Source organism: Convolutriloba macropyga, chromosome 12 (genome assembly GCF_964194025.1).
Source record: "Convolutriloba macropyga chromosome 12, txConMacr16.3, whole genome shotgun sequence".
Taxonomy (NCBI): Eukaryota; Metazoa; Xenacoelomorpha; order Acoela; family Convolutidae; genus Convolutriloba; species Convolutriloba macropyga.
The window spans coordinates 31017176-31034650 of NC_134479.1; the positions used below are offsets into that span (position 1 = coordinate 31017176).

At 34.3% G+C, this 17475-nt stretch overlaps 2 protein-coding genes across 2 annotated transcripts in view; both read right to left on the reverse strand.

The window, feature by feature from the left end:
* The window catches only part of LOC142351144 (uncharacterized), a 31778-nt gene extending 24758 nt beyond the window's left edge, over positions 1-7020 (reverse strand). The window contains exons 1-3 of the mRNA XM_075403260.1: positions 6193-7020; positions 2677-2791; positions 2093-2271 (exon numbers count right to left, since the gene is read on the reverse strand). Of these exons, the coding sequence (XP_075259375.1) occupies positions 2093-2271; positions 2677-2791; positions 6193-6353 (455 nt within the window). The 5' untranslated portion in view covers positions 6354-7020. The remainder of the gene's footprint in view (positions 1-2092; positions 2272-2676; positions 2792-6192) is intronic.
* Positions 1-17475, reverse strand: part of LOC142350808 (uncharacterized) — a 201774-nt gene that overhangs the window by 170763 nt on the left and 13536 nt on the right. The gene's annotated exons all lie outside the window — the stretch shown is intronic.

The following is a 17475-nucleotide window of genomic DNA, read 5'->3' on the forward strand; positions in this document are numbered from 1 at the left end:
TATCTGTTTTTGGATCTTTTCAACAATTACCCCCCTAGCAGAGGGGCTGGCAACAATTGAATTCAGTTAAACTAGCACTTGATCGGTTTATTTACTTCGTCTTGAGAAGTGGATAAACCAATTAAACTCGAGCATTTAGCGGGATCAATTAATTTGACCGCCAATAACGACAGTTTTTAGTGAAAGTTCGTGTAATTGTACAACGAACATAACAAAAAAAAATTTATGCCTATTTTGTATAATAATGAGTTTTGTTTTTTGAACACAAAAAGTTAGAGTTTTCAGGACGTAAAACTAAATGTGAGGTCAATTTACTTCGGATTAAACATAAGGAAGTAAAAGATGGTTTTACTTGTAAAAGCCGAATCAAAACTGCTATAATCATCAAAAAAACCGTTGCTGTTTGGAACAGTAGTTTTTGCAAATAGCAATTTTTCTCCTGCCAAACTGGTTAAATTGATGTACTTTTGTACCATTCAAACATCAAATTAGCAGGCTCATGCGCAGACAAGGGTCAGCAAGCAACCCATCACCAATGCATACGCATACCTTCAAAAAATTTATAGAAAAAATCTTTTTACTCTTGGCGGACCTGGAGTTGTTATTCTTATCGACGAATTTTGTTTTTCCCACAAATCGAATTATTATCAAAGAAGAGAGCCCCAGCACTCAGTTTGCTTTTTTGGCATTGTAGGTTCGAGTTACTAATCCGTTATCGGATACATGGAATTTGTAAAGGAAAGAAATACTGAAGCCATGCTTCCAATTATTCGGGCAGTTGGTGATTGCAAACCTATAATTCATTCCCATGAACGGAGACCCTACAGTACTCTGCAGCGTTCAGGGTTCAAACACCGTCCTGCCAACGGTTTCCTCAACTTCGTGCAACCGGTTACTGGAATTTACACAAAAAATAAAGATTCTTACTGAAATGTCACGCAAGCAGGCGTCAGGAAAATATGGGGCTGTCATCAAAACATGCTTCCTTGGTACATAAAGGAATTTGTATGGAAAGATAGTTGTGCAAGAAGCCATAACTGTTTGAATAATATCTGCCTATATTCACTCATTTTAACGTATTCAATAATTAAATCACCTTTCGCATTCTTTTATCGAGGGATGGGTGACTTGTCGACTAGGTACCAAGAAGGAAGCAACTGTTGAAGAGATTCCTGTTTTCCTCTTTTATGAAGCTTTGAGAGGGAATAACAATGGTTTTTTTCGAAAAAAGGTTATTGGATAATTTTTGCCATAATAGGCAAAGAAATTTTTATGCAAATCTGTCGGCAAATTTTTGGCGCAAAAAATTCTTAATTGTATTGATGAGATAGAAAATGGTAGGTTTACTCAATCTGAAAAACTAATATCTAATTTTCGTGTTTTGAACCTGCAACTTACCAAAAAAGGAAAAACTTTGTCCATTTAATGGTTTGCGCTTTCATATGAATCTGTGATGGGACTATGGTGCACTTATGATCAGAGGGCACTAACGGAAAAAGCTGTGATAAGCTGTAGTTTTTTTTTCGGATTATCTTGTTCCAGACTAAAATATTCTTTGGTCAGACCTTCCTGACGAAAATGATCTCTCATCTGGCTAAAATTGAGAGCATTATCTACACTGTACTTCGCTCCAGTATGAAACCAGGTGCTGTAATTTTTGTCTGGGCCCCCGTGTGCTGTGAAGTTGGACCTGATCAGAAGTGATTTGCGTCCGGGAGCTCAAGCGGGGTTAAGCATGAACCATGCAAGATCACACACTGTACTTGAACATTAGTTAAAACACTCACGTGCACATTTTAAAATGCTTATATAAAGTGCACATTATAAAATTATTATTATTATTTTAAAATGCCGAAAGTATGCAGTGCCAGAACTCAAAATGTCAGAACTTGCTCCTTAGACAGAAGCTAAATTTGACTGACTTTCGTCATTTTAAAACGTGCGCGTTTTGTGTTTTAAGCATGGTTAAGTGACTCTGCAGAAGTCACTTCGAAATTCTGACTTATTATCTCGAACCGCTTAGCGTTTCTCGATGAACGCCAGAAGTTCTCAGTGACTTCAAGCAGAGTCACTTAACCATTACGGAACTAGCCTGATGAATATTTCCTTGTGATGATAATTCCTGATAAAGTGTCTCATTGTGACCTTAGCCTTCTGCTTTGACTTGTCAGCCAGAAACTTCTCAACTGAGACGTTCTTCTTCCCCAAATCCCCACTCTCCATCATCTTATCATCCCAGGTTGTCATGGCAACGCTTTTGTTCATCACGTCCTTAATTTGCACAAAGCGTTAACACTTTAACCGAAAAACGAAAAATTAGAAAAACAGACGTATTGTTTCACGGCTTAAAAAATAAGGGAGTTTTTCTTAGGGGGCTGTTTTTCGGTATATATCGCACGCCCCTTGGCTCACGTGCTATTTTTTTTACATTGCAGCGTGCTATCTAACAACACATAATTTCTAAGTGGGGGTCATAAAAGCAATGATGGAGGGGGGGGGGGGGGGGTGCGTAAGGATCAGAATAGATCCGTTTTCCAAGTGAACAGAATCAGATTCTGAATAGCGTTGTTACAAATTATAATTATAACACCCAGTTACAAATTATAATTCATATAACAACTTACTATATGAAAAATAGGAAATGAATGATAGCGAGGTGTAAAATAGAGTAGTTACTTGAAATAGACATGGAATCTGTGCTTTGATGCAAGTCTCGTGGAATTCTTCAGCCGACAGACTTTTTTCAAACTCTTTTGCTTTTCCTTCTGATTTCTTCTGGTAACCAAAGGGTCTAAAAGCAGAAGCTTTAATAAAATTTTATCCACACAAGCAAAACCTTATTTGGACATTTTTCGCATTTATACGTACGAAAATTGTTTGTTAAATCTCAGAAGGTTAGATTTTGACATGCAAAAAGCTTTGTCAATTTTCTAGACAATTGAAGACGATTGTCTTGGACTTGAGCCCGTGGGATTTGATATGAAACCAAAACAATCAAAAAAAATTATTACGACCGAATTTAAATTTCAAACGGGTTTATTTCAGTGGGTTTTTTCCGTGAGTTTTTTCTCAATAAAGTTAACAATGACTCACTGAAAAAGCAATAAATTATCGGAAGTTTGTGTCTTTTCCTGCATCATATCGTTTTTCTTGTACTTGGTACTTGTCTCAATCTAACGGTAAAAACTGTTGAAGGAGCACAAAAAAAGTTATAGCAAAATTAACACCAGAACTGATTCTTTGTACAGAAGAAATTTTGAGCAATTGAACTGCCTGAGAGCTTTTATTCTAGAGCTTTATATACACTGTTTCTGTTTCATATATCCGAGAAAACTTAATTTGAATTTTTTTATGTAAATTATTTATAAATTTTTAAAGTAATTTTTTTTCTAACATTTCCATTATAGGTCTTAGGGAAAGTTGCCAAAAATGCTATTTAAAAACCTAAATTATATAGCATAAAAATATTTTAAAAATTTATGAGCAGTTGTAATTAATATTGATAATTAAAATCGATTCCATTGAAAATGAGAGCTACGTTGAGCGTACCTATGGCAAAGACAAATTCAAAAATGATAGCGTTTTGGGATTAAAACTCGGATCAACTGGTTAAATTGACACTATTTTTAAAAAATTGCACTTAAAGCCGAGGTTTGTGTTTTTTTTTCTTTTTTATACCATTTTGTAGCAACTCGAAGGGTAACGAAAGCTTTCAACAGTGATAAAAAAATACGTTTAAGATTGAATTTTGGTCCTCGTAGTCTGCTTTATGCAGTTCTGATCAATTCTAGCTGCTAATCGTTTAAATAGGTAAGACATAGAAGCGTGATTAATCCACAAATGTAATTTTTCTCATTCAATCTCAACTACTTTAGGCATAGGCCAAATTTGAAAGCAAACAGCTATTGTAATTAAATAAATTTTTTGCTATGCATTGGACTTTTACCGGCAGAAAATGTATTTTTAAGTCCGAGAGAAGGATTCCTGCAGACTGCGAAAAGAGCTTTCAGAGTACAATTTAGAGATTTAGGAACGTAGACGAACTCCGATGCTCATCTCGCAAGATCTTTTTGCAAAAGACGTCAAAAAAGTTTGCAAAAGACCTCATGTGCCTTCCAGCTAAAGATATAAAACGTTTCGTTCAACAGTTTAATCATTAAATTAGACATTTCTGTGGCTCTAATAAATTTGAATCATTATTAGGTAGCAGGTACCACACCAACTAACTTCAATTTGAACGAATATAATTCATAGATCAAGATTAAGATTCGGATTGCAGAGACTAAAAATGCTGAAAACTTTGTTGTTGAAGTCAAAAATTTCGCAGCTTTTTTGTAAGAGAAATCTAAATCACCATCTTGATTGATGAATTAGATTTGTTTTAAAAAAGTAAAAATAGCATTGTCTTCATTGTTTTTTCTCATATCTCGTTCTCATATCCCAGAACCCAAAAGTAAAGAAACTCTACAAAGCAATTACAATTTTTTGAGGACTTTACAGTTAAAATCCGGGACAATACGTAGTTTGGTAGGCATTCAGTGGAAAAACTCAGATGTGAGGATTAATCACGCTTCTTCTCCTAAATATGAAATGTTTAGTTTTGGCTAAAAAATAGGCATCCGCATAGAGTCTTTTTTGTATACTTAGATTTTCCGAGTAGATATGAGAGTACATTAGGGTAGATAGTTTGACTATTTGTTACTGATGACTACAAAATCTCCTTAAAAAGTGATTGAAGCCTAATTTAGCAACATATCTCAACTAAAATCTGCATATGCTTCACCAAGAACAGAAAATTTACCCTCCGCACCTGCCCCGCATTTTTTAAATTAAGTTTTATATACCATCTCTGCTATCTTCCTCTGAGCACTGAAAAGAGGGTAAAAGAATAAACTATGGAATTAGTAAATAACAAAGAGATCGAAATTGTTACTAAAACCTTTAAGTATCTCTTATACGAGATCAAAGCTATCAAAATGCTCAGCAGCTCATTTTCATGGTTTCAAAAGAAAACCTAACCTCAATTCAGTTGTTACCGACAGAAAGTCAGCAAAATCAACTAAGTGCATTAAGTATGATAGAGAAGTTCATAATTATATAAATCTGAACAGCTGAAGCAATTATTGATTGCGCAATTTAAACTATGATTCATTCATTCCAACCACTTGATTTGTTTTTCAATCAGCTGAGGGGGTTATGGATGGTGTTAAACTTAACAATATAAAATTTTAGACACATTTATTAGTTTTGACCTCGAATTGTACATTTTTTGACTTTCTTTCAAGGTCCCAGGTTGGCCATATTAGGCATATATTTACAAAATTACAGAGACTTATCATGTTCTTTATAAAAATTACAGAACCTATTAGGGCTAAGTAAAGCAAGATGCAATTCTCTACGGCATCGTACATATTATTTGCCTGATTTGCCCTCTAAAAATTATTTTTACAAAAGACTATCCTTGAAACAATAAAGTTGTCACATCGTTAGTAGAAATTTTTTGTGTTGACAAAGTGAACTTATATCGTGTAAGATCTTATCAGACCTAATAAAAATTTTTATCGTGTGTGATGAATTGTCTTACAAAGTCTTAGTTAGGCGACGCATAATCTTAGTTATAAGTGTTTGTAAGACACTTCTGTAAGAAATTTGGGATCTTCTCCGTTTGTGCCCCCCCCCCCAGCTTAGTGGGTGCTTATTATTAGCACCCCCAAGACGGACGTGCCATATTTTACCATAAGGATTTACTATGTAATGGCACGTGCTCTGTAACGGGGGGCACATAACGTACTGGAGGGGGGAAAGGGGCAACAACGGAAAAGATTCGAAATTTGTAGGATCTTACACGATAAAAGTTCTCAAATGTCTTAGGGGGCGGGGGGGGGGGCACAATTGTTTCATGAACAGCTGAAAATTTGTTAATTTTTTTCTAATTGCACTAGAATTTTGAAGATTTTGACAGATACTTGGCTATTCGCTTATTCACGACACTTAATCTTGCTTTGGCCTTATTGTAGTAACTTATAGAAATCATAGAACTGCCGTAGCAGGATGCCGTAGTAAACTTAAAAAGACGTTAGCATTATTATTCGAAGACTTACTTATACGGCTCCCTACTAGGGGATTAGTCTGTTTACGCTGTTAACTGATCAACCAGGGCTATAATGCGGAAGGGATTCAAAGCTAGCTAACCTCAAATGACCGTCAGGTATCCGTCCATTTTCATGTTTCATGATAATTGGGGGCCATCTGTGTTTCATACTTTGATCTTTCGGGAACTTAACATCCCCCAAAACAGAGTTCAACTGAAGTAACACTGCTAAAAGTGTGAACAAAGTGAAAGCTAAGGACATTTTTCGGGTCGTGGTGGTCGGTAAAATAATTGGACAGGAATCTAAAACTTTTCCAGTTATTCAATATACAAATAGCGCGTCTTATTTTATATTTAATTGACAAGTTTGTGATCGATGATAGCAGGCTTTGCCTCAATGACTATCGCTGAAAAATTGCTTTAACGATACGTTTCAAGCTGATCAATTCCTGTGATATCAGGGCCGTAAATGAACAATCAACTTTCAATTCATGCAAATTTTGGCGCGCATTTGCTGTTAAATGACCGACTTAAATCTGAACAGTCACTTTCAATACAAATAATCTGAGCGAAACATTAAATATTTTTTTAAAAAAATAACTTGTTTATAACTGCTGTCGATGACGTGGCAAAAAGAAAAAAAGATAAGCGAAATATCAGAAAAAAAGATATTTGTCACAGGCTGAAATAAAATTGCCACAAGACTGAAATTGATCTTGAGATAGAAGTAAAGCTTTGGAAAAAAACAGTCCGCGCAAGAAGTAAACAGGGATAATTTATGCCTCTTCCAGTGCTGGCATATAAAATGGACAAACTTGAATTAGATTTCGTTGTTTTTTAATAATGTTACAAAAGTAAATGCTGACAAAATCTTAATTTTCAAGTATAGTTTTAACTGCTACTTGTGGAACCAACACACAAACTGTGGTTATCGATTTCAGATCCTTTTAAAAGAGAAAGCTATTTATAAATCACTTCTAATGACGTTTATTGAAAAGCGTTACAAAGACTTCCATGATAAAGCAATAAGATGCTGGATAAAAGATTCATTTTCATATAGTTATCATCATCGCGATTATCGTTATATTTCAAGTGATGCAGTTTGCATATGAATGAATGTTTATTTCTGTATGTGCCACATGGCATATTCAACACTTGTGCGCAAAAAAATCTCGCCGATACGCGTAATTTTCTGTATTTGGAGATATTTTGGAAGACTTTAAGCTTATTTTCCTGTGATTTAGTTAAAATAAATGGATTTTAGTGATTTTCGTGACTAGCAAAAATTAATTTTTTTGGGAAAAATAGCATAATTACCAAAAAAGGCATAAATTCATTGGTAAACGACACGCACCATTCAAAATCATGACCACCAATTTTAAAAAAAAACGTCCTAAAATATTCCAAAAGTATTGAAAATTGTTGGAGAAAACGCATTCAGAAATTATTCGCATGTTGTTGAAGTAATGGGATTTCTCTCAGAAAATGGTAAGGTTATGCAAAATCTGCTGTTCATTTTCCAAATACTGGAAAAAAAATTTAAAAAAACTCAGCCAATTATTCGAAAAAATTTTCTACAATTCGTTTAAGAAATAGAAATGTGTCGACTGCGAATTTACGTGTATTTTGAATAGCTTTACGGGATTTGTTCACAAAAAACTTATAAATTCATAATGTTAAATGGGTTGCTCGGATATCATGTCAACAAGAGACTTTGCCATAGCTGGCACTTCTCAGCATCCGGAGCGTGAAGCCAGAAGATACTCGTCTTGAATGTTTCTGAAGACGCTATGATCTTTCTTCGGGAGTGTCAGAACTCTGTACATGATACACTTTTGATTGGTTTTCTTTAATTTTGAGCGAAACATGAGAAATGCTTAGCTTTTCTTCCCTATTTGCACTTCAAACTTCTATCCTATGAATGATTAGCAAGTAGTAACAACAAAGAAATGTGGGGATGGGGGACTAGCTCCCGTACCCAAACTCCAGAGAGAATCAGCACTGAATCAGAAGTTTCTTAGAAATATTGGTTTTCAGTACTGAGTCAGAGATGATTCAAATTAATTTCTAAGTTTCTCTGATTCAGAGAAAAATTCAGTATTAAATTTCTCTGAAAATATATGCATCAGAGCAAAATCAGAATGACAATTTCTGAATCAACTCTGGTTCAGAATGAAATCAGAAGTTTTTCACGTAACAAAGCAAGCAAAAATTGTAAAAATCCGGGTTCAATAAGGTCTTTGCAACAACAGCAGTGAAAAAATAGGAAACTTGAGTAATTTTGCACTTTTTAGAAAACAAAAAGAGCTATGATTCTGATCTTTTTCAAAACATCTGCGCAGGTGTGTGCTCCTGTTTTGATGGTTCAAGTGTAGTCTAGGTACGCGGCGAATCTACAAAAGAATTGGTCAGAATGTGTTTCTTTGAAAAAAGTTGTCACTGTGTAAAGAATTGGCGACTTTCTCTATAATTAGATTTATAATAAGGTCGTTGTCATATCATGAAAGTTTGCATTTATCTAGAATTTAAGTCAAAAACCAACTGTAGGGGCTATTTAAACTGTGAATCTGCAAAAGATTTGGTCGGAATGTGTTTCCTTGAAAAAGGTTGTAAATAAAATCTCTGAGTTTACAATTTTCGCTATAATCAATTATATGATATTGTAGTAAAATATTGTGTTTTCCCCTGATTTTTGGTTTAGGATTGACTGTACGGACAATGTGAACAATGAATCTTCATAAGATTTGGTCAGATCACGTTTTTTTAAAATGTGTCATTATTTAAAGTAGTTGCAATTTTCTCTTTAAAAAATTTTTTATTAGATCGTGGTGATACAGTATAAAATTGAGCTTTCCCTGAGTTTTGGCTTCCGACTAACTGCATGGACCATGCGAAATGTTCACCAGCAAAAAATTGGTCAGTATACTTTCTTTGAAAAAAATTACCCTTAATTAAAGACGTTGAAATTTCCTCTAAAATCCATTTTAGAATAGGTCGCAGTGATATAGTTAACGATAACTTTCTCTAGGTTTTTTGATTTGGTAGAAACTTGTGAGGCCGTACAAACTGTGAATCTATAAAATATTCGGTCAGATTACGCTTATACGAGAAAAAATTGTCATCATTTAAAGAGGTTGCAATTTTCTTTGAAATCTGGTTTAAAATAGGTCGTAGTGGTATAGTAATTTATAGCTGTTTCTAGAAATTTGTGCTGGACAAAACTGGAGAGTCTACATGAAGTGTGAATCAGTGAAAGATTCGGTCAGATTACGTTTTTGAGAAAAAGTTGCCATTATATAGTGAAAATGCAATCTTCTCTAAAATCTGTTTTATAATAGGTCGTAATGGTATAGTGAAATATTTTTTTTCTAAGTTTTTCGTTTTGATAAAACTTGTAATGGCTATATGAAAAGTAATTCTGTAAAAGGTTTGGTCAAAATGGCTTTCTTTGAAAATGTTATTATAACAAAGCGCAATTTTCTCTATTATGTGTTTCATAATAGATCGCAGTGGTATAGTGAATCTCTTTTTTTCTAAAATTTTGTTTTGAAACCAATCAATGGGGTTATTTCAATTCCAAATTTTCAAAGAATTTGGTCAGAACTTGTTTCCTTCAAATATTGTCAATTTATAATTAAAATGCAGTTTTCGCTATAACCTGTTTTAAAATTAAGAATTAGTGTAATGTAAAATGTTTAGGGCCAACTTCAAGGACTATGTTAACTGTGAAACTGCAAAGTGCTCGTTTGAAAACGTGGTCAGAACGTGTTCGTTTGAAAAATAGTTCTCATTATATAAAGAAGTCGCAATTTTTCTCTATAATTGCTTTTAAAACAAATCATAAGGGTATTGGAAAACATTGCAATTTACCTGGATTTGTTTGGTTAGAATACGTTTATTCGAAAAAGTTGTCATTATATGACGAAGTTGCAATTTTCTCTAAACGAAAAAAAAACCAAAAAAGTATTCAGTTGCAGAATAAAACTATCAACTCTGCTAACGTAACTGCTTTTTTGTATAACAAAATGTTTTAAACTCTGTATTTTTTGTTTGAAAATTACCCGGGGTTTTTTGCGAAGCGAAATTTACTGGGCAATAGATTACAAGAATTTACCTAATTTAAATCAAATTTATTTTAAGAGTTCTAAAAAAATGAGCTTGTTGTTCGCCAGAAAAACTATAAAAAAAAACAGTTTGTGATTACTGATAGACTTCGAAAAGTGAAAGTTAGATCCGAAGAGGATAGTACTTTTTTCAATGAGACTTGCTGATCAGAATAAAATCCCATGTTCGATTAAATGTTTGAAAATGTTGAGCATAGTTCTGAATTTATTTCAGTTACTACTTCATCTTGTGCATTAAAATTAATAAAAAGCAGTTCAATCTACTGTTTTCAAGCTTTTTTGTTGAAATTAACTAGCATTGAATCTGAAAGTAAGATGTTGAAAAGCTGTTCAAATGATAATGAGAAAATGGTAATTTTTGTTTGAGTACTTTTTTGCACATTAATTTCTTTCTGTAGCAAACCGTATTTTCCAGACTACATACGTGTTTTTTAGGTTAGTTAACTCAGTCAATGTTTACAGCTTGTTCGACAATTTTCCCAACACTACCTCATCGATTTCTGTATATGTCGCTTTTTTTGTTAAACATCAGTTATTACCTGATAGCCTTCTTACAAGGTGTAACCAATTTTTCACTTCCTTGATAAGGGTTCGGAGCAGCCCATATATCTAAGATTGGTGCAATTTTTGCACAGCAACTTTTGAAAACGTTCTGATTTCTTTTTGATCAATTGTGGGCAAACTTTGTTAACGCTCGGAACCAAATTTTAAAAGTTATTTTCACAGTCCAGCTTGTATCTGCATTAGTAATATATCAAAACTGACGGATAGAGGATGATATTGTCGGAGCGAAATATAAAACCACAAAGTTTCGATTGTTCTTGAGATCAGGAGAATTAAAGAAAAATTAAAAAAACTTTCTCATTGGAACGGAACAAATAGAATGGTACTGAAGATTTTTTTTCTCCAATAAAGTCATTATTGAAGTGAGAGACGGTTGTAAAAGAACACTGGGAACCAGCTTCTGAAGCAGGAATTTGCTTATTTAGTAATTATTTTATTTTAGCTTCAAAATGATGAGATTTGGTACTGGATGTAACAAAAATGAGGTACATATTTGATGTAAGTGCTGTTTTGTGAAGAGAGGTTTCAATTGCTCAAAAGCAAAATTTTGCTCAGGATAATGGTAGGTCACCGAAAATGAAAACCATTGATCTTCAAGTTTTGTCACTTGGATGTAATTATTTTAAAGGCTCATGAATTACTTTGAAAACGGATGTCAGTCCCTTTTATAAACGACTAGCTGATGCTGTCCACTATATTGTCCCAGGACACATAAAGATTGGCGAACTGCACAATAGTTTCATTGTCATAAATATTTAAACCGTTGGGTTGTTTATTGTTGCAGCTTCCCTCCACGGCCCAGTGGTTGAACGTTTCAAGCCATCTAAAGTTTATTGTAGCTATATCGTCTGTAACTTTCAGCCTCCGCCCAAAATTTTAAGAATTTTAGAGTTCATTTTGTGTGTTGTGAAACAGTTTTTCCCAATCCGTTCTCTGTGAAACGAAACTTGATACAGCTTGACAAGAAACATACTAAATCTTGGTAAATCTTGCCAAGATCTGACTGTGTTACGTTCCATGAAAACATCAAGATTTGTACCAACTTGCAAGTTCTTAGCATGGCTGTCAAGAAACAAGATCTTGTTAAGATTTCCAAGACAGATTAACCATGACATGGCTGGATATATCAAGTATTAAAAACTCAATAGCACCCAAAAACATGATATAGCAGGAGATCATAAAATTAAGCAAGATTTATCAAGAATTAACAAGAATTATCATGAGTATCGGAAATTACTTCTCCCGTTAGTTCAATAACCAACAAATGAGCCGTTTCTTTCCACAATAAAAAAATTTTTAAGTGGATACCATCACGGTACGTACATAGTACATAACTTTTAAAGGACCACCAACGTGAAGGAAGGCCCCCTACAATTGTGATGCATACTTCCATCGATAGGTTTCAAAAATTTTGTTTGAATTGTTTTGCTCAGACTGGCTTCAGTGTTCAGCATACATTTTATTTTATTTTCTTTTCAAACCTCTCACCTGATCAGTGAGAGACCTAACAACCTTCTTATTTCTGTACATTTGTCATGGTATCACCGTTCAACAAAATCTGAACTCCTTTAAGTGAATTTTTGCCTGATTGATTCAAATTACCCCAAAAGACCAATTTCTGGTTCGAAAAAATTTTGCTGTGCAAAATTCATTCTATTGCTCTGCTAAAAAATGTCTCCACTCAATCATTCGATAGTTTTGTATTTTTGCTTCTGCTTATAGTTTGTGTTTCGGCTTGTGTAATTCAGATTGCTTTGATTTGTAATTCTTGACATAGAACTTATAATCTTTAGTTGTGGAGTTTTTTTGGACAAAGACTGATAGTCTTTCAATTAATCTAACAAATTTCCTCTGACTACTGGAAATTTTTACAATTAGACTTTGTAAGACTATGCAAGATTTGCGCCTATGACTATGTTTTTTCTGTCTGATCATAATCGCGTTTTTTTTGAGTCAGATTCGAATTACATCGAACTCTCGCATTGTCGAGTCATAGCTGCATATCGTTACAACGTCGAGACCTAAGCGCTTTGCATAGTGCTAATTCTCACTACTTCCAGTCATAGCTAATTTTTTGTCTTCGGGATTCCCGGCTCCACCACCTCACTTCGGTTTGCTTAATAACATAAATTTCTATGTGTTAAGAATTATAAAGATCGTAACAAGTTACGCCAGGAAAATTTCATGACATGTCTTGATAAGATCTTGTCGAGATTTTATCAAGGTGTTCTAAGAGTAATTTTTCTCTCAAGATCTTGGCAAGATGTTTCAAGTTTTGCAACAGTTATCAAGATCTTGCATGTCATAGCAAGGTATATCAACTTTTGTTTCACTGGGTTTCATGGTTGTTTGGACAATCATTGGTGGTACCAATGAGTTCTTTAGAAATTTGGAATTTAAATTTTAGTTGAATGGAATGAGTTGTGGGATATTTGGGCAGCAATGACGCATAAAAAGGTCTTTTAGTTTATTAAACTAGCTGATTTCAGCTTCAAAAAAGATTAATGATATAATTTGTTCAATTTGCGTTGATTAGGCGGGTTCCAAGAGTCGTGTTCAGAGCTTCATCTAACTTCTATGCAGTTTGTTTCATCAGAATTATTCAAGCTTTCGAATATTATATAATTTACTATTGATACAAAAAGAATCTCTTAGAACATATTTTTTTTGGCTTTTTCAAGTGTTACGTCGATTGTTTTCCAATACACTCATTCAACACATGAGATTCCATGGAAGTCGGAAAATTGATCCTGACAAGTGACAATGCCAACCAAAATTAAACCCTAAAAATGAAATCGTGTATTCTGACAAATTACGGCAAAGCCAAAACGTATATTTCAAACTCATTCCCGGACTTGAGTCTCAGAGCATTTCAGCGCTGAACCAGCACATTTCAAGTATAAAAACTTAATTCGGTTCTGAAACATTGCATCTCCAGATTATTCTAAGTTTCTTTATGTACAGTTCCTCTTCATTATGATTATATTGAGAACAAGGAATTTGCCCAGGCTTAACTTACCCTGTACAGTCTAAAAACAACTCATACCACAAAATTAAGTCTGAGCAGAGTAATGTCATACTTTTGTAGTTTATAACTGGTAATTACTATAGTATTATACACACTATTTATATATAAGCTAGTTGGTTGGCAACTACCAGAAACCCCATTTAGCTTAGTGGTTAGGAAGTTCGAATCGCAGATAAATCAAACCTTGCTCGTGGGAGTTAAGCTGTGCATATTATTTTTCATGCAATGAACTTTATCCAAAAATCAAGACTGGCCAGTGTAAGTTGGGACATGAAGAGAGTACTGGCCATCCTAAAAAACAGAATATCTCTATACTGATTCAGCGCTGATTTTCTCTGCCACTAATCTCCGGTTTGCAACTTTGAATACTGAAGCGTACAAACTCAGTGATAAAATGCTGCGAGGCTTAAGTAAATACCACCACTGCTTCCAAATGTTCATTTTTCGATTATTCTAACTTTCAACTGATTCAGTCAGAATTCAGAAAAACTCGGAGCTGTTTTTCTGACTATCGTTTTTGCGGAATTGCAGTGTTTTTGCAGTGTTTACAGCTTCATAATTACATCCTCTGGTTTCTTTTGGTTCAGGGAGCACAATGATTTCTGAAACAAAATAAACTCAGGTGTCCAATCAAACTCTTAAACAGAACATCTATCAACTTTTAAACAAGACCGTTTTTTGCCAAATGAGACAAGAACAGTATGAATGTTCTTTTTTTCTTAGAAGCAATCTAGTTCAGAACCCAATTATAACAAATAGCTGAAATAGCAGTTACCGTGTCACATATTTTTAGCTACCATGATCTGACGATAGCTAGGACTTTAAACAACCTCTTATTGATCTTCATCAGTTTTTACTCCCAAAAAACTGGGTTTTTATTAACTGAAAATAACTTACTATGTTTTTCCTGCATATTTGAACATGTGCGTTTGTGTGGTAAAATTGAATAAGGATGTAAAGTTGACATTACGAGTCTTTTGACCCTAAATTTATGGTGTAAATTTGTATTCATCCGGAAATGAATCCCAAAACCATTCTTATTACATGTATTTTTAGTTTGCCTTTGTAGACAACGCTTACCTTAAACTTAATTGCCGGTTTTTGAATCATGTAAGCGAGAAAACGTCGGCAGAGTTCACCACAAATGTACTTTAAATGTACATAAAAAAGTTGACATTGAATTTCAAGCTCTCAACGTAAGTACATTTAGAAATCTTAAAGTAATTACCTTCCATGAGCTTTGTAATTAAAATTCACCCTTAATATAAATAAAACCCACCCTTAAAGTAACTGAAGTTCACATTTAGTGTAAATAGAACCCATGGGCTTGGTATTTACAGCTTTATGTAACCAGTTTTCCACAAATTGAGGTAATTAAGTTTCACGTTTTTTATAAATATCACACAGCTGTCATTGTGAATTTTTTCACACAAAGTTATTCAAAGTACTTACAGAAGCTTTGTTTTGAAATGTCCAGCTAAAATGGTAAGTAGAATTCACGTGAATTTTACTTTGAAAGATATCAAGTAGATTTCACAAATTCGTAAGCGTTGTCTACGACCCCCCCCGTAGGGCAGAACATTTTGCTCAAGGTCAAACAACTTGTAATGGAGCGCTTTTTTCTTTTTCTCAATAACGCTATTAATAACAGTTAAAAAGAGTTTTTGTAATGCAATACAGGACCCAAAGATTGCATTACAAGGTAAAATTGTATGTCAATACCAGTACTGGTCCAAAACGTTGATCATGGCAGTTGATATCATTGCAATCTCGAAAACAATGTTGTATTATACTTAAGCAAATAGTTTTGACAAAACTCATGGCATAATCATCAGTTTTCAGAGTGCGGTTTTAATTTTTATCAAAAAAGTAGAATCTTTTCTGTTTGTGCCAGCCCCCCCCCCCCCCCCCAGTGCGTTATGCATCCCACAGTTAAATAGCACGTGACATTACATAGCAAATCATTATGCAAAGATATGGCAGGTGCCTCGGGAGGAAGGGAGAGCAGATAATATGCTCCCATTAAAATGGAGGCAGCGGGCGGCAGGGGGCATAAACGGAAAAGATCCAAAAAGCGAATGAGGTGACTACTTTAATGGAAAAATAGAAATAGTTGTGAAAGAGCCGTCACTTTGACAGCCATTTTTGTAGAAGGTGTGAGATCACTTGAGCTTCAAAAAAAGACAGATTTATTTTTGACAGGTAAACAGTTTCGAGATCATCTTCAAAAATTGAAGACATTTCTCATGTTGCTTAGAAGCATGAATAATGATTTTTGATGTTTGTAGTATTAACCATATACATCCCGCCTTCACTTTCTCGAGAAACTTCACATCTCTGACGTCATGAAAAGCTCTAAATCTTCAGCATGAAATTTCGGCTTTTCGAAGAATTGCCAATTAAAAGTGTTTTCTTTTTTAAACAGAATAGATCCGGATATTTTTCGGATCTTTTCGGTTTGTGCCCCTACCCAGCTTAGTGGATTAGTGGATGAATATTATTTTTGCAACCCCTAGACGCAAGTGTTCTATTTTTACATAATGATTTATTATGTAATGGAACGTGCTTTCTAACTAAGGGGTGCTTAAAGTACTGGGGATCCCATTTTCTTAACGAGCTGTGAAAGTTTGTTCCGTAACAGACAAAAATAATCGGATGTCACGTTTGCCTTTTTTCCAAAGGTCAAGATGATTAATACATTGCTCACATCTACAACATGATAATGCATTGGGAAAAATTCATTGGTAATATCAATAGAATTCATCATCTGTAACAGGATCGTCAGAAGTTGAAAACTTTGCAAAATATGTTCCAAAATTAGGATTTTGAGGTACAGCAGTTCCCGGGAGTGTCAATCAACAGATTTTAAGCGGAACTAGTTGGAAGCCGCTGACCTTTCCAGAAAAAAAACATACAAGATGATCAAAAGAAATATCTATCCACGTATTGTGACTAAATGGCGATGACAACTTGTCACGAGACGATGTATATACAAGGTGAAGCTCCCCACTAGATTTGAATGTACGATAGGAATAGGCAATATTATACAGACAAAGCTAAAGTTTTTGTGTATTTCAACGACAAAAATGTGAACTTTATTTGTAATACCTTGTAAGTAGAGTCCACATTAGGCAAAACTAGACTTCAATCAAATATTATTGTGTTTAAGGTGGGAGTCTGACATGCGGTTCGATGCATTGATAAAGTAGTTGAAAAACGAAAACCATTGATACATGGCACTTTTTGCTGTAGTACGATATTGTCATGGACTTTCTTTTTCCGGTTGGAGAAGAAAACCCACCAAATTCGTCTATTGGTAACGGCATTGAATTCTTTTTAATCTGTTTTTTTTAAATATAGAGAAGTTATTTTTTATTATCAACCGACTTTTATCACTGGACAATAGATCTAGTTCGACAGGTTCCAAACAATAGGTTCCACTAGTGTAAATATAAAAATGAGGCTGGCACTTGGGCCGTTTTCTCAACCCAAATCCTTGATTTCAAGCTACTGGCTTATTTACACTTTTTAACTGTTCTCAGTGGTAATAATCTTTCCTTAGTTTTGATTTTGCTAAGTTCAGAGGATTGTTCGAGTCATTGAAGGCTCAGAGAACGAATAGAGAATTAGAAAATAATTAGAAGAATGTTTTGGGAATAGACTTTGAT